The sequence below is a fragment of the Bombus affinis genome, chromosome 8, assembly GCF_024516045.1.
Source record: "Bombus affinis isolate iyBomAffi1 chromosome 8, iyBomAffi1.2, whole genome shotgun sequence".
Lineage (NCBI taxonomy): Eukaryota > Metazoa > Arthropoda > Insecta > Hymenoptera > Apidae > Bombus > Bombus affinis.
The window spans coordinates 7,489,344-7,507,573 of NC_066351.1; the positions used below are offsets into that span (position 1 = coordinate 7,489,344).

The following is an 18,230-nucleotide window of genomic DNA, read 5'->3' on the forward strand; positions in this document are numbered from 1 at the left end:
TATTTAATGGAAGTAAGGTGTTTTTGGGAAATATGAGAACATTGTATGAAAATATTCTTTTCCCAAAATTTAAATTTAAAAAATTGAGAGTATTATAATGTCATTTATGCAAAAGCTAAGGTATAAAAGTATTTTTTATAAATATTCGAAAAATAGATTTGTTCCTAAATTCGAGATATAATTTATGTTACATTGAAGTAATATTTATTCTGTAATAGATGAATATTTAAGAATACCTAGTGCATTTATGATATGACTTATGTTTTTAAAAAAAAAACCAAAGGAGGTAATATGTAAAGAGTACTATATAATATATATTAGAGTTAAGGAAAAAAGAAAGCAAAAATATTTAGAAAGAAATATCAACATTTTATTCAACACATTATATTACAGAGATAATCTGTATTTTATACAATTTCTAAATTGTAATTATTAAATATTTAACCTTAATCTCACTTACACTGATATTGCTATGAGAAATAGTAACAAATTGTATAAATTATATATTTGATTTTTACATATACACGATATATGACATGTACAATAAATTAAACATTTTTCCCTTTTAATTTTTGCATATTTCTGCATACCAACTCTTGCTTTTTACACAATTCTTACTAACGCAATGGGGGCAACGTGTTAAAAACATGGGACTCAGTGGCTTATTCGATTTAAGGTGAGAAGCAACGATATCTGCCAAAGCTGCTATAAACGTAGGATGATCATTAGGTGCAGCAGTTCTCCGTATTTTTTCAATGCCAAGCTAAATATAAAAAGAAGGTAAAAAATGTTTCTCCCTAGTTAAATTCTCTTTTTCTGAATTAAAAGTGATATGCAACACTTACTTCCTCAGCTAATTCTTTGCAATACTCAATGTCCAATTCATGAAGAGTTTCAATATGTTCGTTAACAAATGCTACTGGAACTATTATAAAATGCTCTTTGCCTTGCTTTACATACGCTTTTATTGCGTCATCGGTAAAAGGCTCCAACCAAGCTACAGGTCCAACCTAAATATACACAGTAATAAATCAGAATATAAATTAGCATAAATTTTAATGTATTTCGTTGTATGGTTTTAACTATTCGATGGAAAGAAAAATGTGGCAAATGTTGTTTATTTTCAAGTGAACTATAACGAGGTGCAATAATCGAGATACAATTTCATTTAAAAAGAAATAGACTTTTCCGTAGAAGAGGGTATAGCAACGGTATCTCATTTAGCATATCAAAGAATCCGTGAATTTTAATGAACCAGTAAATGTCAAAAACTTTGGAATTTTACTCCTAGCAGTTTCACTATGCATGATATATGTAGTGTGACAAAATTCATTCTTTTATAAAGAATATGTCAATACATTGTATATAACATTCCATTTAACAAAACGTGAATAATTTCGAAAACTTGGAAAGCATCACATTCAGAATAAAACCAATATCATCTTGCGTTTTTAATATATATAATTTTCTTATCGAATGCTTTTTGGTAGGATTAAACATAACGAAAATATTAATTTTAATATTAAATATTAACACCAATTTTCGGTTTCTTGCCTTGTACAATCAAGTGCTAACTATTAATTATCAGTAAATAATTTAACAATGAAGTTAGCTTTAAAATCTTATAGAAAAACTGTATTCATAAATTTATGTTCCTCGAATAAGGAAATATTGCTTCAGTATAATTAAAAATAAATAAAATTGATTAATAAAACGAAAACCATGTCTGTACCTTTGACTGCCATACCAATTTGTATGGGTTACAATATTGTAATTTTTCCATTACTAAGGCAACTGTACCTGCTACCTCAGATGCATAAGCATCGCCCCTAGATACAGCCTAAAATACAGTACAAAACGCAATATTCAAGTAATTGTGATACACATCAATTTGCTCTTAATACTGAAAAGTAACCTTTATTGGTAGCGAATGAGCCGAAAATAAAATTATGACATCGCCCCTTATATCCTTAGGGAACTGAGCTAATTCCTCTTTAATTCTTTCTGTAATTGTCTCTATGAACAATGGATGCGTTGCCCATCTATCTATTACGCTCCACTTCATGTTAGAAGGTAATTTTCTGTAAATTATGAATTTCTGTCTAATACATTTTTGCACTGTATCGAGATATTAATTTATCTTATCATTATGTTTTGATAAATATACTTCAGAAGGAATAGCTATGAATATAAGGCAAAATGCGCACTAAAATGGCAGCACACTTTATATTCTAATAAATTCTTCGTTTTAAGGTCTGAAGTTAATTCTTTGTGCTTTTATGTTTTCATTAATTAAAATATTTATTATGTACATAAATGCATATTACAGAATATACAATCTTTTATATATCACGAAAAAGAACGAAAAGACGTGAAACGATAAGATATTATGATCAACCTCTGTGATTAAATATATTTATTAGATTTTATTTATAAATATGTGTATATATATGTAAATTTATTAGCACATTTTCTGCAAATTATTTGTTTTTTTATTAGAAATATGGATAGCTTAGAATGCTTACAGTATATGCACGTTATAATAATTTTGTACGGCATCTTTATCAAATAAAAGTCGAATAAAGGATCTTTATAAAAGTCGAATTGTCAATCTTTAGTAATGAATCATATAAGCACGAATAACATGAATAATATACATATTTAAAGATTTGCTTCATCTTTAAAAAATTATATACAATAATTTTTGACATGCTAAGAAAAGATTTTGCATAAAAAAATATTCGTTGCATGCTTGATTGCACATCTATGTATATCGTATTGTCCAATCTTTACTTATAAGTAAGCTAAGTTTTCTCAACTCTCGACGAAAGTTTCGTGTCGTAAATACGGAGATTTAAAAGACTAGTCGATTGTTTATCAGGCAGTCAAAGAGATTAATTATACCTTTCATACTAGCTAAAGAAAATGTTTTAAAAAATCAACTATAGCATGACTTAAGCAAATTAAGTATGACACGGAAAAATATATGCGTGTGACATCTGAAGAAAATGAAAATGTATGAGCTGCCTGAATATTTTTTTTCCTTATAAAATATTAGTGAAATCTCTTTTCTAATTAGTTATCAAATAAATAATTAATATGCAACGAAAAAAATAAAAATTAAATATTGTGTCAAAGATGATTAATCATATTAAACTAGGTATTATGTAATTTCAAATTCAAAACAATTTGTAGAATAATAAATAATTACAATTTTTATATCATACCATATATGATTATATTTATAAAATACATATCTTAAAACATGCTGACACTTTAATGCAGTGGTAATACATTTTAACATCTTCACATCTACTTCAAAATGTATATAATACACTAACAGCTTTTAATTCTTTTATTGTAACAATATTGCAAAAAGAATTCATAAGTAACTACCTGTTCAAATAATATTTATATATTTCAATAAAACTTGATCCACTTGTGGCACAAGAATATTGAGGATATTGAGAAAAGACAACTGTATGTTCAACTCCATCTCTAAAATGAAAATGTATATATATATATTGCTTAAAAGAAAATGATTTGTTACATTTTATTAACTTTATTCAGTATTTATCTTCATTTGATGATATATTCTATCTTTCTATATCTATATTTAGTATTCTTACTCTTCTATCTTTTGCAATGTATTTTCAGTAAGGGGATTAGCATAACGAAATGCAACATAATGTTTATGAGGTGCAGTTTCTGGTGAAATATTATCCAATTTCTCACACAAAAGTTTACCCTGTGTGTTTGTCCATTCTAAAATAGGAGATTTGCCACCAATTTCTGAATATTTTGTCTGTACCTTGGAAGTACGGTACTTTGCTAACCAAGGACCTAATTGGCTGTAATACATATTGTTACATGGAATCTTAACTTAACATTGATTTGGTTGCTATAAATTATCAAAATTCATCAAACTAAACCTTTGGAATGGCAGTTGAATCATATCACGATCAGTCATTATACGTAATAAATACTCATGCACCTCTTCTATCTTACTGGGACCACCCATATTTAACATTAAGATACCAGTTTTTGGTTTAACATCATTTTGTTTTAAATTTGTTGTAGAAAACTGACGCAGAGGCAAAATGGAAGATTTTACACATTGTTTCCCTGAATCCCGACATAAAAATATATTTAAAAAAGTAAATACTAAAGCAAAAATTAACAATACCAAAAATTATATATAAGAACATACTCTGGTTTTAACATCAAAATATTTAATAAATGAAATAGTACTAGATTTAATTTTCATATTCTTATTTTATTACAATATATAATTTGTATACTTTTACTATCTAATGGTTTGCATACGTATGTGTAAACTACTTTAACTACACAATAAAAAATCTAAAATACCTATATACAAATATGAAATGTATATAATATATATTTTACTTACCAATTTGAAGTACGTTCATTAATTTACTAACCATCTTTAACAAATTAACACTTTCGAAAAGACAATTTTATCTGTCAAATACTTGTAAAGATTGTGATTCCTGCACAATCACGCTTATGTGGTATGTCTTATCCACTGTATCATTAAAATATAGGTTAGGCTTAGGAGTGAGGTTATGTTCGCCTAATAGAATTCCGCATAACGTAAGTAATTATACGTTCACGTCAAATGAAATTTTAGACTCGCGTTTTTGTTATAAATCACTGATTTAATGAAAATACAAAAGATAACTACGATTAATACATTTAATACATAATATTACGATTTAATCATAATCTTCGTACAGTCAAAATAAAATCATGACAGATGAAAACATTGAAGAACTCGGCCCATCGGATTTAGGCACACTTGATTAGTAAGTAATACATACCGTATTCGTAAATGTGAAACACTCGATAAGCATTACTTTATGTCACAATTATGTTTCAGTTGGGAGAGGATTTATTCAGAAGAACTTGATAATTTTAAGGAACACGGAGATGTAGGTGAAATATGGTTTGGTAGAAATAATACACTAAAAGTTATACGGTAAGTTATTCGAACAAGACACGAAAATTTCATGTAACAACACGAAAAGTACATGTATACAAGTACACGTATATAATACAAGCACTTTTCACGTAAACAGTACAGTATTTTACTCGTGAGGCTAGTGCTGCTATCTTTCGTAAGTTATAGTTACTAAAATATGTATCATTAGAAGGTAAAATCTTTAAATCGCTTATTCAAATTCAAATAAGTTGATTTCTACTTGTTTTTATACGATTGAGCTCGTAATTAGAATAATTATAATAATAATTATATATGTGTATAGTAATTATATCTTCATATCTACATATTATTGCTTATTATACGATCAGAACTCTGGTATAATTATTTAGCATTAAATACTTTAGATATTATCTTATTTTTATATATCTTTTTCTTATATTATATATGTTTTTAAATGTATTCCTTATTAATATTCTGTCCAATATTTCAGTTGGATTAATACGCAATTAAAACTTAAGAAAGATGACAAAATAGTCGATATAGGATGTGGAAACGGAATGACATTAGTGGAACTTGCAAAACAAGGTTTTGAAAAATTGCTAGGTGTAGATTATTCGGAGAAGGCAGTGGACCTAGCTCGTGAAGTACTGAAGGAAAATAATATGTCACACGTCGAATTAAAAGTTTGCGATATACTCGATTCAGAAAATGTTAATTTACCGATTGACTTTAAATTAGTACATGATAAAGGAACTTACGATGCCATCAGCTTACATCCAGAAGATCCTTCGTCAAAACGACAAAAGTATATAGAAAATACGTACAAAATTCTATTACCTTCTGGTTACTTAGTTTTAACTTCATGTAATTGGACTAAAGAAGAAATAGAGAAACATTTTCAAAATTGTAAGTTATATTATTATTTGCAGCAATAATTACATTCGTTAATAACGAATTAATTTCTATGATAACATATACGACAATATTAATAACATTAATATAATTTACAATATTTTAGATTTTGATATTTTACACGTGCTTCCTGCTGACACATTTGTATTTGGTGGACAAACTGGAAACATTGTAACACAATTAGTTCTCCAAAAGAAATAATAAAAAGATCGATTAACAAAATATATGAAGTATTCCATTTATTTACTTTTTATAATTGACTCGTATAATCTACAATTAATATGTTATTAAGAAGTACGGTGATACATATGTTCAGAATACAGAAAAAATTTATTAGTGCATAATATATTCGTGCTAATAACATATTCAAATAGTGGGGACGAATAGCACAGTTCGTTATTATGCTACTACCAATTTACAAACGTTATAAAATGCTATGCATCATAATCGAAATAAATATTGCTATCCATTTGTGTTCTGATAAATTCGCATTAACGTAAATTATTAGTATACATATTATTTAGTTGTATAGTTATTACATAGTTTGTTTCATACAGTCATTGGTACTTGAGGCATTATTGGCATGTTAAAACTTTATATTATATGTATTTACGTATGTCTAACTGCTACACTGGGATTATCGATTTAAAATTTGCTAGCTGTAACTACGAATAAATCGTGAAAAAAAAGGCATTGTTTTTTTACTTATATAGATACTAAATTGAACGATCTGTAATAGTACTTACTATATTCTATTTAATAAAATTGTGTGATAGTAATATCTTAAGTTACGACAACTTTTTTTATAATATATAGAATGAAGTTGTTATATCATATAAAATTTCATTAGGCACGTTAAATTTTAATAACTGAACTTTTTACTGAATTGAAATTTTAAAGAAATGTTCTTCAAAAATAAAAATTAGTAAACATAAAGTGTCTGAGTGCGGGTGATATAATCAGCTAGGAACCAAGATGAAGAAAAAACAAATTTTTTAACTTGAGACACTGTTTTCGTGAAAATTAAATTCGAAAATTTGTCGAATAGATATGGCTAATTATCGACTCCATAAGTAATATGATTTTACTTAACATAATGTAGAATAAATTAACTTAAGACGGAAAATGCAGAATATATTTTGCTTTCTTTGTTTAAAGTCACATATTTGAGAAAATTGGATTTGAAATAGAAGTGATCAATAGCCACACTGAGTGCACGTATATATGCTTCATGAATTTTGAAACTCAATTTTCTCGACTACACATGAAATAAAAAAGCATTATTCTCTTCTCCGTCTTTCGCATATAATATCTTCCTACTTGATCATATAATCCGTCTTGAGACATCTTGTATATTTATAGTTAGAATTATGTAGCGCTACTGAATTTTTGATACAAAAGGAGTAGATCATAATTTCGCAAATGATATTTGAATGAAATTATATTTTATCATATAACACGATATTATATATATAATATAAAAAGTCAAATTTTTGTATTCTGTAAACTAGTATAGATCAACTTAGATTAGTCTAGAAATGAATTGACAAATTTTACATGAAACCAACAAATTCTATCATTACTTTCGATAATTTTCAAAAGAAGAACTGACTTCGCAGTTTAGTTAATATAATCAGTATATCATAAGTACATTATAAAATATTCAAACGAAGTTAAACGTAATTATGGTACATATATGTTAGTGTTCTATACTCTAAGAAAATGATAAACTTTACGTGTACATGCAACTAAATACAACTAGATAACAAATTGCAGAACAAAGTGTTTCGACCATGAATTAAAATTCTTTATTTATATCTAAGTCGTTGATTCTAATATGTCCCGTGAATTACCTAATATTCTACGCTAATATAATTTTTATTGCAAAGTTCCAAGTATTAATAATACGTATAAATATTTAAAAGATAAGAATCAATAATCATAGACATACAATACAGAGATTGAAATTACGATAAAATGTAGGTAAAATATTTTACAAAACCCTACTACAAAGTTTTACGAAAAAATTGCTCTTAAGTGAAGGATTCATTACATATTCATACCTAAATAACGATATGTTATTGAAATATTTTAATTATCTTTAAGTATCTTAATATACCGTATAATAGACGTTTGCACTATGGAATAAAATTTAATTCCTAATAGTACAAATCAAATCTATGAGAGATTGTCAACATTAAATATGAAATACGTATATTTTAAAAAATTAAGTATTTTGAATTATGATAATACATATGTTACTAAATTGCATTACTATCAATTAGAAAATGTAGTGACAACTGAAACATACCATAATTATAACGAAGGTTATAGGACAATTAAGAATTAGAATATATTATGTTTTGTACCTATTGATGTTGCACGTATTTTTTCATAAAATGAATTATCCAAAAATACAATAAAATATTTTAAATATACGTAACTAGTATTTATTTTAAATACACAAAAGATATATTTTTAAACACAGTTACTTGCAATGAAAATATAATATATTTTTTAAAGTTATGTCGCGCATAAGTAATTTATTACTTTCCAAGTACAGTTATTAAACCCAATAGTAGTTATGAAACACATTTAAAATTTGTACTATAATTGCGGTAAACTTAAGACTATTTTCTAACTCTACACAATATGGTATTTTTGGTTGATTCATAGTTTAGAGTTTCAGCAATGTTTTAGCAGGTTTAAAATTTTGAAGAATTTATACGGTTCGTCTTGCAATATTCAAATTAACAGAAGTTTCGTTTCATAATACTCAATGTAAGTAATAGAAGTGTTGTGTGAAATATGAGGACGGATGAGCTACCTGTGAAAAAAATTCATTGCAGTTAGAAACTTTTTCAAGTTACATGTAATTCTTAATTTTGCGATTATAGAAATTTTTCCTTAAGAGATGACTCGATTAACAGGTTAAGAAACCAAGAACGTGATGACATACCATTGCAAAATAACACACCCTCTTCGTTATATCCTTCTTGGCAATAGCAACGTTTTCCGGACATGCTATTGTTCCGTTGTACGCAATGTGCACCCTCAATGCATTCAGAATCATCGTTACATGAAGTATGTAACGCTACAATAGAAATATACATTGATCAGGTATGTTATTAATTAAATACAGAAATGAATTAAATTTTTACATTTACATTTATTTCGTTAGATAACTGTAAGAGCATTTAAAGTATTATGTTTGTAATTATATCGTATAAATAGATTTAAATTAATAATAAAAAGATATCTTACTGGAATATGGATACTGACTAATTCGAATTCAAGTGAAATAATTTTCAAATGAATATTTATCAAATATTCTTTTTTAAGGATGAGATTATAGAACTTGTAATAAGCGTTTGGATAAACAATGTTAGCTATGAATACTTAAATTAAAATATATGTATATTACATTATATGCGAAATCTTACGCGTGCTGGCAATTTTATTTCAATGTTTGGCAGATTTAATTTAGAATTTCTATAGTATTCGTACACTACATATCTTAATGGAGTATTATCATTTTGTTAAAATCTTTTGGACCTGCTACAATCAATCTATATATTTCTATATATATATATATAAATATATCTATATATTTATATCTGTACTTAGAACAGAACCAAATGTTCCTAATCATCGTAAAAGATACATTTTAACTTCATACGGACGCGTAATTTTCAACCATTGTATTTACGATAATCCTGTAATCAATGTAACAAAATTTTCAAATTAATTCTCCTCTGATATCTACTAAATTATGCATCTACTAGAATAATTATTAATATAAATCTAAAAACGCTCATTCTAAATATTTAATTAAAATCTTAATACGAAGTAATTCACTACGAATTTAATCGAAAATGTAATACGTAATACCTTTAATAGCAATATTCAACTAATTTTCTAATTACGTGATATATCGACTTTTATGTTTGCATCATGAAATAGCAAGAGTATATTAGAAAACAAGTAAATTGGTGTTGGGCTATAGCAAGCTACAATGATATTCGTAAAGCTTTTCAATTTGCATAGATAACCTCGGTGCTGGTACCAACACCATCATATGTTCGCATATTGCAAGAGAGCACGTGAGTATATGCAAATGACAGTAGTACCTTGTGTACGAAGAAATTCAATATGTATCTTTCTTTTTTAATTGAATCCAAGATTTATTTAGAATAAATATAACATAATTTCCTATGTACGATCTTAAATTCTCAAGTGTATAATTATATAAATTAAATAAAAATTATAATAACGATCACATATGTATACAACAATTAAACCATAATAATTATAAACGCCGTGGATCGTCACAAATAAAAAAGTTCAAATTACTAAAAATGTTTAGGAAGAATAAATTACCTTTGAATTTATTGGTACACGCGCCATTAAGAGGAGCGGAATAGTCTCCACAAAGACAACGTGTTCTTCCGTCACGATGATCCGACATACATGTTGTATTTTGGATTCCAGCGCAATCAGACTCCAATTTACATTCTCGAGCTTTCCCGACTGAAATTACAACCAATCCTTATGCGTGAAAGCGTTTTCTAACTTTCTAAATTTTGCTATTTTATTTGTATTTATCTAGAAATTATAGATCTGTCCAAGAATGATAACATTCTTTTTTATAGTTTCTATTTGTTTAATACAAATAATATGATATACGGCGGTATATACATTCTTTTGGACAACAGTGCTGTAAAGTAATACTTTATAATCGTACGAAAGTGTATTGCTACAATTAGCAAGCGGCATCATCAAGACCAATATGTCACAAGAATTTGAATATCTGAAAAGTTTTCCTTTCAAATGCCTGAGAAAAATCGCACGTTTTAATGTAATTGAGAGAATTGACAGATTGTTCCTTAAGTTGATAAATCTCTTTGATTAACCTGGTGTAGGCGGTGGTGGAGAATTTTGGTTCTGCGTTGGGCTGGGTTTGCCGAATGTCGTAAGAGCCCAAGTAGACGATGGTGATACGAAAAACACCAATAGAAGAAACGTCGCAAGTAATTGAAGATTTTTCGTCTTCTTCATTTTCGCCGGATTTACTTGTTGCAACTTCGATATATGTACTTAAAACCCGCCAAAATGCCTATTCAACACTCAGCTTGTTCACTAGTCACTAATTTTCGAAGTTACAAAGTTTCGATTGCAAGACAGAAATCACTCGCTGCTGTTCACCAAGATATCAACCCTGACCGTCTTTTGATGCAACGAAGTTAACGTCCGCACAAACTTGGCAAATTGCTTCGATGTACACTGATAACTAAATGATTATCGTAGTATCATTACAAGTAATAACGTTTAAATTTGCAAGAGAAGGTGGAAGGAAAATTTGCTGGCTGTTGCTTTCAAGTTGATTTTTATTTGAACGGAATACGATTACGTTCTATTCGAGTACTGCGTGTTACAAGGACGTTGGAAGGCCTTTTAAGCCTTTGAAGCATCCCCACCCTGTACCCCATGTGCTGCCACCACCGAAGTAGAAAGTACTCTACACCAAAACGTGGTTGGCCTACCACATCGTTGAAGAATCGGAGTATGCTTTCGCTCCCTTAAGTTTCGATCGTGGCAAGAGTTGTGGCCAGGAGAAATAGAACGGTTCCGTGCTAGAACAAAGCATCTCAACTTTAACTTCGTCACGATATATTGCACTTTCACACTTTCGTCAAACAACTGTTTATTACGTTGAATAGATAGATTTTCGAAACTGCATATTTTCTGAATATTTTCCTACGTATTTTGAGCTGCTTATTTTGGATTACAATAATATTTAACTATTTAAAAAATTATCGATGGATCTTTGAAACTGCATATTTGCTACATATTTCGGGTTGTTAAAGTTGAAATAATATGTAATAGATATATGTAAAAAAAAATTACAGAGAATATCGTTATATAATTAATTCTAGATACATTAAATAGATCTTACATCGTTATATGCAGTGATATTTTATAAATATTTCGTTACGTGTTTCGAGCTATTGATAGTTAGAATGCTAGTTAATAAGTATGTAGTTAAAAATTGCAACAAATATTGTCGTGTGATTAAAATGTCAAATATTTCGTTCTAATTATTATTCATTATGTGGTACATCATTATATGTATATGCAGTTTGTAATGGTTTATGGTATTAATATGGTATTATCACAATCACTTGTGTTTAAAGCGATTACCGAAGAGCCTAGTATCTTCATCCGCGTATTGTCATCCATGAACTGTTAAATTTTCCAGGAATTTTATTACAGTTTCTGCGAACGTCTATTTTTATAAGTAGGTTTAACAAGGGATAATAAAAATTTTCGTCGAACTCAACACGGTGGTGTTACCGTTTGAAAACTGCACATTTTAAGACTCATGAGATATACTACATGACCTCAAATTTACAGCTAGACAGGGTCTGAAGAAAGCAGAATAAAAGTAGTATAAAAAACCGTTCTGTAAAATCACATAACGATTGTTAACGTTTCTTTCAGAGAATACAATTAATAATTACAATAACCCGAGTTTTGACAGTTTACCGACGTTTGACAAATTTTCCTAGATATAAGAAAGGTTACTTTGATAGGGTCGTATATGATAATTGTGAAAAAAATCACAAAGTTTATCACTGTTTCGAAGGAAGTTGTACACGAAAAGTCGTGTTTCGTTTTACACAGTCACGAAACCTTAACGGTCATACAACTCCCATATCCATTAGAAAATCAAGCCTCATTTAAAGCTCAGTATCTCATTTAAAAATGTTAATTTCATTCCAACTGATTTTCTGGATAAAAACTTCACTTTTGAAGGTATATATAGTTGAACTATATTTAGATAATTCTAAAAGATTGCCATATATTTCAAGATATATTTTAAACAAATGTTTATGAATTTTAGCTATAATTTTAGGGATGAAAATGTCAAAAATATCGTAATCGATAAAATGAAATGTGGAACGCCCATTTAACTGATCTAGGATCACTTCGCGGCGAATCGGTTATTATCCTGGTAATAGGTGTTCTGGGAATTATCAGCTGCCTACATATTCCTGCAGTGGCTCGCGTTAACATCTGTGTATACATTATGAATACACTATTGTTACATACATTGTCGTATATAATAGTATTAACGAATTGGTTGATTTTTACTGTATTAACATTGTCATCATGCTTTCGTATTGTTAACAAATTTCTTAAGATTGAGGAAAATACGAAAGAACCGTTACTGACATACGTGATTTTTCATTTAACTACATATATGTTAAAATACTTCTTAACCATTAAAAATCTTTTTCTTATTAATAAAAAAAAAATGAGACATCAAAATTCGGGGACCTCGACTTAAAACACCCATTGTATTCAGCAAAATCATATACACATTCTACATACTTAATTTATAAATGCATAAAAATCCGCGGTATAACAATTATAATTCCTTCATCGGACATCGTTGTTTGTTCGATAAATGGAGTTCTACTGTACATTAACGTTAATTCACTGAACACTAATTATTACACCTAGGCTAGACAAATGGGTTTTGTAACTAGAAACTGAAATTGATATTCACTAACCGTACGTGTTATAAGGAAACCTAAATTGTATTATTACATTATTTTATTAATTACAGTTGGTAAATGTTTCGTAATGTACGGACGGCGGTGTGGGTACTGTATTGATTTATAATAAATTGCAAGAAATAGGCGGTAACACAACTAGCGAATCACGACAACTTCGACTTGGCAGTCCTCCTAACATACTTAACATCCCCGCCCACTTTGATAACTAACAATTAGAAGTTAGCAAGATGGTGGTGCAAGTTGACTAGATTGTCAAGTATAATATGGAGATGGAAAGAATTTTCCATGAACGGTACAGGCTCAAAGCGTGTACTCTTCGTTATCGCTCATCGTCATGCATTGCTACATTGTTCTGTTTGTATATGTGACCACTTTCGGTCAATACGCCTACTTAATTTTACTTACTCCTACTTGAGTTTGTCAAGAACAACCACTAATCGGACCCGCATTTTTTCTGCAGAATTTCTTTCCATCCTCGCGATATCCACGAATTACTCGCACGAACTTCCACGAGCTTGCGACGGCTATCGGTATTTAATGTATAAATGTCAGGTTCTGATACTTTATATGGCGTGAAGGAACCGTAACTTTCGTTCTGTCGTTCTGAGTCCTCTGCTAGTGGCTTTATCGATAATCCTGTTATCCTTGCAAGCTTGTGCCACAGATGCTAGGATAACGGAGAACTGGATATTCGAAAAGTAACTGATCTTTTTAAGGATGGCAAAGCAGAGGCATTGTTTTGAGGAAAATGTTTTGTTTTATTCGAGACACATTCCTCTTGTGGCGATACAACGATTTACGCGGTCAATTAACGCATCGAATAATTGTGGCGCGTCTCTTTGTGAAATTCTTTCGAGAATACTGAGTCACTGCCTTCCGGATGTCTTGAAAGTTGTCGTTTCCCCTTCGTTGTTATTTGAAGCCGTCGAGACAAGATGAAATTGCACGGTACTAAGTCTGACGAACGAGGTGGATAGTGCAACGTTTTAATTTGTTTGTTTTTGAGACAAGTAGTTCATGCAATAGAAGCCGATTTTTCGACGCGTGAAAGAACACTACTCTGATGAACATTCTTACAACCCTGCTTCTAGCGATATAACCGTTATAAAAGTTGATATCGCCACTGACTTTTTGTAGTTTTCAGGACTTCTGTTATTTTCCGGAGAAGACTATGTATATTTATGGAAAAGGGACGATCAACGAGAACTTCCAAAAAATTATCTTTAATGTACGTCTCCTTGGTGACTAGTTAAGTCTATTGAAAACTAGCACACTTTGAAACACTATATCATTAAACGTTAAAGAAGCGCTGTTGGATTAGATTTCGCTCTTATTTGTAATCATTGCAAACACTAATTTTTCATCTATTCATCTAGATATTGGATAATAATAAATTCCACCTGCTTAACCTTATTAATGTCTGTCTAAGTTAATACCAGGTATGTAAATATGAAACCGGAATTTTTGTATAGAAAATACACGTTTATTGTACGAAAATGATTAAAAATATTTTATTCGAAGTATTGACCATCGCTAGTTATACATTTTTCCCACCTGTCTGGCAATTGGTGGATGCCACGCCAAAAAAACTGTCGCTCTTTTGAGGCAAACCAGTCATCGAGCCATTTTCGTACATTTTCGTAAGAAGTGAAGTGCTGGTCAGAAAGTGCGTGTCCCATCGATGCAAATAAATAGTAATCGAACGGAGACAAGTCTGGTGAATAAGCCGCGTGCGAAAGTATTTCCCAACTAAACGCTTCAATCGTTTCCTTGACCGGTTTTGCTGTATGTAATGGTGCATTATCATGAAGCAAAATTACTTTGTGTTGCCTTTTTTGATATTCTGGTCGTTTCTCACAAAAAGCTTGATTCAAATCGATCATTTGTTGTCGGTGGCGCTCAGTATTAACGGTTTCACCAGGTTTTAACAGCTCATAATAGATCACACCTTTCTGATCCACGTTCTTCGTTCCTCACGTCAAAATTGCCATTTCTGAATTTTTTAAACCACTCAAAGCACTGTGATTTACCAAGAGCATGCTCGCCGTAAGCTTCGACAAGCATTCGATGCGATTCTGCAGCAGTTTTCTTCAAATGGTAACAGAAAATCAATGCTGTCCGCAAATTGTAGTTTCCAGGCACAAAATTCGACATGTTCAACGCTATTACAAACTATGCTGTTGTATGAAACTTGTATTGTTCTGAGTCAAAAATGTTTGTGAGATGTCAACAAAGACTTTTGGCATCAATGACACAGTTTAGTGATAACTACATTATCAGCTAGGACCATCTATAGGCAAATTCCGGTTTCATATTTACAGACCTGATAATATTATAATCTAAGTTATTTCTTTGCGTTTTCGAGTTATTACATTTTTTATGACATTTTGTACCGACCAAATGAAACAATTTACTCTTGGCAAGCGTACAAGGAGTTTCCTGCTGTCTTCTATAAATAAAGGAAGTAAAGTAAGGTATCAAAGTAACTGTAGCTGATGATTAAATTGGTTTAAACATAGCAAATATGCATGCCCGAAATACGTATACGAAAGTTGAGAAATTTATAACGTTGTTCTTACTATCTTATGGTTGAAATTCGCAGAAGTGTATGTTCATGCACGCTAGGTATATTGTACTACCTTCGAGCATCAATTACTGCATGCTGTCGACATATCACGAAGATTTCGTAACAGTCAGGCCTGTCTCGTATTTTCGAAAGAAGAAGGTATCGGAAGTGGATCGTGAATATTCACATGGTTCGTTTGCGTGCTTTATTGAACGGATAACAATTACCCCGACATGAACAAGATAATTGATTTCTATATAATTTATGTACATTCTTAATGGGCATATGTACATTGGAATTCCAATAACATTAATGTCTAGGTTCACCTGTCTTGTAGGATTGAGAAGAAGAAGGTCACTGAGAACAGCTAATCTGTTTCTTCCTAGTTCCTTGCTTCTTCCTATTCCAGCTTGTACAATAGAAAGCGAAAGAATTCAAATAGAAGAAGGAAAAAGTATTGTAGGATTGGGAAGAAGAAGGTCACTGAGAGCAGCTAATCTGTTGTTTCTTTCTATTCTATCTTGTACAGTGAAAAGCGAAAGAATTCAACAGACCCGTCTTTTACAACGATGCATCTTTATACAAACATGAAACCTAATCCGTCGAACGTTGTGATCTTTATTTTGATAGAACAAAATGGATCATACGTAATTCGATAAGATAATATAAGACGGAAAATGTTGTGCATCCATTATTTCCTTATAAAACGAAAGAAACTTTTCGGACGACATTTGAAAATTGAAAAGATGTTGGGAAATATTCAAAGAGGAGAGGAATACACGCTGATGAGTAATACACGCTGTGAATTGTAAATGATTTATTATTATTCGGAAGCTCGTGAGAAAGGCGACCCTTGTTCACGATTGTCTCTCTTTCGGAAAGCAAAGCATAGTAAGCAAAGTTAATTCAGAAATAGGTACATTTGAATGGTTGAAGCTCAACCTAAGACTCGTGTTACTCGGTTGTTGCATATGCGCTTAAAACAGAATATGTTAACCTTTAGAATCTATAAAAATAGCAGAATGCCATTAACGAATCAGAATTTGCAAGTGTTGTGTATTGTAATACATATGCCAGGTATCATGAAAACACGCGTAACCGTAAATTCTTGGTTGCTTGACAAACAATCACTGCCATCCTTCTTTCTTATTCTTTGTTAGATTGGTAACGCTAATAATATGGAAAATGTAATGGGAAGGAAATATGTCAAATGATTTCTAATTTGTGTGCTATAGTTTCAAAAGAAATTGAATGTCTCGCGAAATGTTGAATTTTCAACGATATTACAATATATCTTTTACAGTGCTGTGAATAATTATAAACTCAGATATATTTTCTGCATTATTATTTCAATATTCCCAAGAAATCATTAATTCTGTCTGGTTATGTCAAGCAAATGGCGAATTATCAATAAATATTATTACCTTTCATAAGTGAATCTAAAAGATAAAAAAAACAAATTTTCAGCGAGACATTGCTCCTATTTATACAGCTGCCACTATGAAAAACGTGATTTCTATATCTCAGAATAAAATTATTATCCTGGTCAGCATTGAGTTCTGATCTGAACCCGATCAAGGATCTGTAGCGAATTTTAGCAAGAAAAGTTGATGAGTTCATGAGGGGCTACCTATAGAAGATATAATTGAATTTACAAAAAAAGAATAAAATCCGCGTGAGCGGATATTACAAATGAAACTTTAAATAAGTTAGCGGATAGCGTATCTAACAGGTTAATGGAAGTAATGGAAAATGATGAAAAATCCACTAGATATTGAACGAAAACGTAACAAAATAAAAATTTAGCTCACATTTCGTCATACTCAAAAACAAAAGTTTAAAAGAAAATTGAATTTCTTGCAGACTTGAAAAGAAGAAAATTTTTGTTTGTTGCATCTTCAGGTTTATTTTATGTTATAGTATGAAATTATATAATTATATAGTTTGTCAATTCTTTTTCTGATATTGTGAAAAATTAAAAAATGGGATTGAGTTTGTAATTATTTACGGTACATAGAATTCACAGAATCACTGGTTGAATCAGTTTATATAAATTTCAATTGAACTCATTAAATGCACTTTGCAAGTGTACCGATATACTTACGAGAAAAATTATATCATAGAATTGATATAAAGCTTGTTATACACGTAAGAATCTTCTCCTACGATTTTCTAGTTTTTCCCAAAACCAAGTTATACTTTA

The 18,230-nt window shown here is 30.0% G+C and overlaps 4 protein-coding genes across 4 annotated transcripts in view; 1 reads left to right on the forward strand and 3 right to left on the reverse strand.

The window, feature by feature from the left end:
• Window positions 1-4,982, reverse strand: part of LOC126919856 (leishmanolysin-like peptidase) — a 207,395-nt gene extending 202,413 nt beyond the window's left edge. Inside the window, exon 1 of the mRNA XM_050729494.1 lies at window positions 4,845-4,982. The gene's annotated coding sequence lies outside the window, so the exon portion shown is untranslated. The remainder of the gene's footprint in view (window positions 1-4,844) is intronic.
• Window positions 349-4,549, reverse strand: LOC126919876 (ferrochelatase, mitochondrial). The gene is made up of 8 exons (XM_050729535.1): window positions 4,415-4,549; window positions 3,933-4,125; window positions 3,630-3,851; window positions 3,397-3,498; window positions 1,916-2,081; window positions 1,733-1,840; window positions 846-1,010; window positions 349-763 (listed from the first exon to the last, which is right to left on the reverse strand). The coding sequence occupies exons 1-8, from the start codon at window positions 4,446-4,448 to the stop codon at window positions 566-568; spliced, it is 1,188 nt and encodes a 395-aa protein (XP_050585492.1). The 5' UTR covers window positions 4,449-4,549; the 3' UTR covers window positions 349-565.
• Window positions 4,567-6,102, forward strand: LOC126919891 (EEF1A lysine methyltransferase 2). The gene is made up of 5 exons (XM_050729568.1): window positions 4,567-4,617; window positions 4,761-4,829; window positions 4,904-5,002; window positions 5,457-5,872; window positions 5,985-6,102. The coding sequence occupies exons 2-5, from the start codon at window positions 4,774-4,776 to the stop codon at window positions 6,077-6,079; spliced, it is 666 nt and encodes a 221-aa protein (XP_050585525.1). The 5' UTR covers window positions 4,567-4,617; window positions 4,761-4,773; the 3' UTR covers window positions 6,080-6,102.
• Window positions 6,092-11,317, reverse strand: LOC126919897 (uncharacterized). Its single transcript, XM_050729585.1, has 4 exons — window positions 10,792-11,317; window positions 10,259-10,408; window positions 8,838-8,972; window positions 6,092-8,705 (listed from the first exon to the last, which is right to left on the reverse strand). Exons 1-4 carry the CDS (start codon window positions 10,934-10,936, stop codon window positions 8,629-8,631), a joined length of 507 nt encoding a protein of 168 aa, XP_050585542.1. The 5' UTR covers window positions 10,937-11,317; the 3' UTR covers window positions 6,092-8,628.
• Window positions 11,318-18,230: the final 6,913 nt, after the last annotated feature.

Excerpts from the sequence above, each read along its gene's own strand:
- LOC126919876 (XM_050729535.1), bottom strand. The coding sequence starts at position 4,448 with ATGGTTAGTAAATTAATGAACGTACTTCAAATTG. Across the intron at positions 3,852-3,932 it reads ATTCAACTGCCATTCCAAAG|CCAATTAGGTCCTTGGTTAG; the intron begins GTTTAGTTTGAT and ends TATGTATTACAG. Across the intron at positions 3,499-3,629 it reads ACATTGCAAAAGATAGAAGA|AGATGGAGTTGAACATACAG; the intron begins GTAAGAATACTA and ends TTTTCATTTTAG.
- LOC126919891 (XM_050729568.1), top strand. The coding sequence starts at position 4,774 with ATGACAGATGAAAACATTGAAGAACTCGGCCCATCGGATTTAGGCACA. Across the intron at positions 5,003-5,456 it reads AATACACTAAAAGTTATACG|TTGGATTAATACGCAATTAA; the intron begins GTAAGTTATTCG and ends CCAATATTTCAG. Across the intron at positions 5,873-5,984 it reads AGAGAAACATTTTCAAAATT|ATTTTGATATTTTACACGTG; the intron begins GTAAGTTATATT and ends ACAATATTTTAG.
- LOC126919897 (XM_050729585.1), bottom strand. The coding sequence starts at position 10,936 with ATGAAGAAGACGAAAAATCTTCAATTACTTGCGACGTTTCTTCTATTG. Across the intron at positions 10,409-10,791 it reads TCCACCACCGCCTACACCAG|TCGGGAAAGCTCGAGAATGT; the intron begins GTTAATCAAAGA and ends TTGTAATTTCAG. Across the intron at positions 8,706-8,837 it reads GGGTGTGTTATTTTGCAATG|GTAGCTCATCCGTCCTCATA; the intron begins GTATGTCATCAC and ends TTTTTTTCACAG.